This window comes from Paracoccidioides lutzii (genome assembly GCF_000150705.2).
Source record: "Paracoccidioides lutzii Pb01 unplaced genomic scaffold supercont2.28, whole genome shotgun sequence".
Classification (NCBI taxonomy): domain Eukaryota; kingdom Fungi; phylum Ascomycota; class Eurotiomycetes; order Onygenales; family Ajellomycetaceae; genus Paracoccidioides; species Paracoccidioides lutzii.
Genome location: NW_015440974.1, coordinates 186,383 through 191,619, shown reverse-complemented (window position 1 = coordinate 191,619; position 5,237 = coordinate 186,383). Strand labels below are relative to the sequence as shown.

General features: G+C 32.7%; 1 protein-coding gene across 1 annotated transcript; it reads right to left on the bottom strand.

Moving 5' to 3' along the window:
- Positions 1–3,475: 3,475 nt before the first annotated feature.
- Positions 3,476–4,168, bottom strand: PAAG_12477 (hypothetical protein; the record flags this gene model as incomplete). The annotated part of the gene is made up of 2 exons (XM_015847958.1): positions 3,476–3,910; positions 4,061–4,168. 2 exons carry the CDS (start codon positions 4,166–4,168, stop codon positions 3,476–3,478), a joined length of 543 nt encoding a protein of 180 aa, XP_015702425.1.
- Positions 4,169–5,237: the final 1,069 nt, after the last annotated feature.

Here is a 5,237-nt window from a genome sequence, read left to right as displayed (position 1 = left end):
CAGATTTTTTTATAAGATTTTCTTTAATTTTCAATATATGATTGCAGCAGTCTGCATCAATTGCAGTATTTTTCATAAGATTTAAAAAATTTGCACTAGAACAGCTTACTATTTTAAAGATATATCTAGTTAAAATAATTAATAGCTACTTAACTGTGAAGAAACTTCTATAATTCAAAACAGCTATGAGAGAACTCTTTTAACTTGAAATTATAAATTATTTTAATCACACAAGTACAGATAACTGAGAATAGACTAAAGAATAAGAATTAGAAAAAGAATATAAAATATTTTAATTATTAAAGTAAAGATTATATAGTATAAAATTACTTATATAAATAAAAGATAAAATTAAATAAAGTAAATATTAAGACTGCTATTATTAAGTCAGAAAAAGATCAAATTTGAGAGAAGCATCCTTTTCAGATAAAATAGTTACATCAAAAACTTTAAATATAAATCAGCTGATAAGTGAAAATTTTTTTACTATATATATCAAAGTAACTTTTAATAAATATACTATTTCTACAAAAGTATTAGTGGATTCTGAAGTAAATTACTATTTTTATCAATATAAGCTTTATATACAAATATATTAAAGTCTTAGAGATAAATTTTGAGAAGTTGATATAAGATCATTAGATTATAAAATTTAATAATTAGAGAAAAACTTTAATTACAGAAGTAATCTTTTTATATTTATGAGTAGATGAATAAAGATTTCTCAATATATTAATACTAATAACAGATTTGAAAAGTACTGATATAATTCTAGAATAGTTCTGACAAGTAAAATAGAAAATATAACTAAATATAAAGAATTAACATTTAATTTGATTAAGTATACAGATAATTGAGAATAGAATATCAGAAAAATACAATAAAACAATTTTAAGAAAAATTTTGAAGAGATTAGTAGTAAAGTCAGAGTATTAATAAGATATAGATTACTATGATAGATTTATTAATGAAGAATTTAAATAAAAAGTTACTAAAATGCCTATAAGAGCTTAAATAAGAAATAAATTAGATAAGTAGCAAAGATTAATATTCATTGAGAATATTATCTTTCATTATTATAAGAGAAGCAAAAAGTTAAAGATCTTTATTTTAAGTCTCTGTGAAATAAATAGAATTATTGAAAAAAAGAAGATCATTATCATTATAGAATTAAAGAATGAAGAGATAATTAATAAATAGTTGTCAGAAAACTATAAGAAATTTAATAATATTTTTTTAAAGACTATCTTTAATCAATTATCACTCTTTTAAAAAAAAATAAACTATAAAATTGAGCTTAAAAAGAAAATTAATTTAAATAAAGCTATTAATCATATATTATTATACTAAATGAGCTTGAAAGAACTTGAAATGATTAAACAATATCTTGAGATTAATTAATAGAAGAGCTTTATTTTATTAATGACTTTCTCAATTACATTTTTAATTCTTATAGCTCATATAGCAGACAAGTTAAGATTCTGTATAAATTATTATCAGCTTAATGCAATCTCAAAGAAGAATTAATACTCAATTTCACTAGTTAATGAGCTTATGAAGTAGTTAAATAAGATTAAATTTTTTATTAAATTAGATATTTATTAAAACTTTTATTGAATACATATATATATATTTTAAAATTAAAAATCTGACTGCTTTTAAAATATATTATAAAATCTATAAATATAAAATTATACTTTGTGATCTAAATAATGATCTGATGATCTTTTAATACTTTGTGAATATTATTTTCTTTAACTACTTAAATTAGTTCATGACTGCTTTTGTGAATAATCTACTTATTTATAACAAAATTTTAAAATAATACAAGAAATATATTAAGAAGATATTAACTAGGTTATAAGAAGCTGAACTGCAGACAAGCATTTCATAATATAAGTTTCATATTTAATAGATAAAGTACTTGAAATTTATTATTATTGATCAAAAGATCAAAGTGAATTCAGAAAAGACTATAATAATATCAAAATAAGTAATGCTTAATATAGTTAAGAAGTTCAATTCTTCTTAAAATTCTACAATTTCTATTAGTGTTTTATCAAGAAATATAGTTAGGCTGTGAAGTCATTGTTTAAGCTTACTTGGAAGAATTAATTTTTTAGTAAAATAAGATCTGTCAGTGTGTTTTTGATTAAATAAAGAAAGTTTTATCTGAAGTCTTAGTACTCTATTATTATAACTCAAATTGAGAGACTCAAGTAAAGATAGATATTTCAGATGATATTATAGCTGATGTTCTATTTCAGTTATATGAGAATAAGCAGTGATATTCAGTTGTCTTCTACTTAACTTCAATGAATAAAGTAAAAAAAAACTATAAAATTCATGATAAAAAGATACTAGCAATTATTAAAGTATTAACAGAATAATAAGCTAAGCTAAAAAACCTTTAAAGAATAAAGAGATTCAAGATCTTGATTAATTATCAGACTTTTAAGTACTTTATAATAATTGAAAATCTCAATATCTAATAAGTATACTGAGCATAGTTTCTCTCTCAATTCTACTTTTTAATTCAGTACTAATATAAGTGTTAGAATATACTAGCAGACATAATAAGTCAGCTGAAAATTTAGAAATATAATAAAAGCACTCAGATGTAACTATTTCTTATGTCAGAGAGATTGAACTCAAAGATTATCAAGAAATTTATTGAGATCAAGACTTTAGATATAGGCACACATATTCTTGATGAAGTCAAGAAAAGAAACAAAGAGACAAAATCACTAAGATCATGATGTAAGAAAGTATAATAGAGAAAACAGTACTGAGAGCTGATGAATAGACTTTTATATTTTGAAAAGTACTTAGTGATATTAATTGAGAAAGATTCTACTCTCTGAGTGTATTTTCTATAGAAGATTCATAAGCAGTCATTAAATCAATAATACATTCTAGAAAGAAAAAGCTATACTTGCTAGTAAAGATAAAATATTACTGAAATAACTGAATCAAAGATGTTGATCAGTAGGTAAACAATTATTTGATGTGTTAACAAATAAAGATCTTTAATAATGAAACTTCAGAACTGCTGAAGCCACTATCAATTTTTAGCAAAGTCTGACAGCACATCTTAATGAATTTCATAACTTTATGATGAAAAAAGATCATGATGCAATATTGATAATTGTCTATTAACTAAGCAAGAAGTTTATATCTATTTCTATTACAAGAAATATGTTAGGGAGCGAATGCGAGCTGCATAAGAAGAAAGACTCTCTGCGTTGCTAACTGCTATATAACGAAATACTAAGCTTGATGGGATGAAAGGGGGTGCTGGGGGCCTGCGTGGATTATAACCACCTGCATGGTCGTGTGGTCACGTGATATGGATTAGGCCTAATCGGGCGCCGCGCTTAATCCGACGTCGAGTCTAACCGGGCACCGGCCTTCGGTCGGGCTCGGTCGGACGCTGAGCCTAACATCACCCCCCGGTCTAGGGGCAGGCATGTCCTCATGCCGGTAGGTCGTCATCAACCTCGTCCTTCAGGTAGCTGTCTGTCTCCCATGCCTTCAGCCACTCATCTAGTCGCCTTGGGGGTCCAGCTTTTGTAGGGTTAGCCTCATGGAAGTCGCGTATGGCGTGTGGTGATCCTTTGAAGTCGCGAGCGGGGTACCATGAAGAATCCTCATCAAACCCCTTCCAGCGCACCCGATACTGCAGCTTGCTCCGGCTTATTCTACTGGCCAGTATACGATCTATTTCCCATTCATTCTCACCATCTATTTCAATTGGGTCTGGTGGTCTGATAGTCTGGCCAGGTAGAGGGTCTCTGGAGTCCTTGCGTAGCTTGTCTGGGGAGAAGATTGAATGAATTTTCATTGTTATGGGGAGGTCCAGTTTGTAGGCATTGCCCACCTTTTCTAGGATTCTGAAGGGGCCGGCATTCTGCTCTGCCAGTTTACGGCTTGGTCAATCCATCTTGTATGATTTCAATGTTAGATAAACAAAATCTCCTACTGCAAAGTCAGGCTCTCAATGGTGCTTGTCAGTCTGCCTCTTCATCTGTTCCTGTGCTGTCTTTATGCCTTTACTCACCTGGTTCCAGATCTCTCTCATTTGGTGAATGAAGCTCCTTGCTGCTTCTTGATTTCTTTTCTCATTCATGTCCAATTTCTCCGCCAGTGGTTGCCAGTCAAATGACATTCAGGGTTCATATCCATTTGCTGCGAGGAAGGGGGAGATCCCTGTGGAAGCATTTGGGGTAGCTGCGGAGGCATGGTCTATAATGGGCAGCCACTCATCCCAGTTGTCTTGGTAGTAACTGACATAGGGGCGAAGACAGGTGGCAATGTATTGATTCACCACTTCTGTCTGTCCATCAGTTTGTGCATGATGCGCCTTTGAGAGTTTCAGTTTTATGCCCAGGATCTGTGTAAACTCATCCCAAAAGCTTGATATGAACTGGGGGCCTCGGTCAGAGACAATTGAGTCAGGCGCCCCATTGTATGAATAGTAGAATTGAATGAATAGTTGGGCCAGCTCCTGGGCTGTAACTCCCCGGGTGGTTGGAATGGAGATTGTCTTCTTGCTTAGCCGGCATACTATGACCAAAATGGCATCATAACCTGTTTTGCTTTTCAGCACGTCCATGAAGTCCATTGCAATATGCTGCCATGCCTGTTCTGGTATTGGTAATGGCTTTAGCAAACCAGGAGTCTTATCTCTTGGAATTTTACTGATCCGGCACACATGGCAGTTCTGAATATAGCGTAGGACGTCTGTCCGCCAGGTGGCCCACCAATAGCGTGATTGCACCAGGGCCAGGGTCTTTTGTCCTCCAGGGTGTGCTGTTGAAGCTTGATCATGAATTTCCTGCAGTAGCTTGGCTATCAGGGTTTCCTTTTCCTGAACAGGCACCACTAGTCTTCCATTGTACCGTAGCACATTGTCCTCCATTGTATAGGGACTATTCTCATCATCTGCCTGCTGCCGCAGGGGCTCAATTGAGGTGGCTGTCTTGTTTAGAGACACTATGCATTCAGCAATGCTCTCTTTCTCTGAGGAGTTGATGCTAGCAATGTCTGTAGAGGGAGTGATCTGGGGGTCAAGGGTCTCTGGTCCTAGGAGAATCTGCATACGGCCGTCCTGTTGCCTTCTAACCTGCTCAGGCCTGCTCAGTGCGTCTGCTAGCAGGTTGGCCTTGCCTGGTCAATACTTGATCTCAAAGTAGAAACGGGAGAGGAACTCTGCCCAGCGGGCTTGACGTGCATTC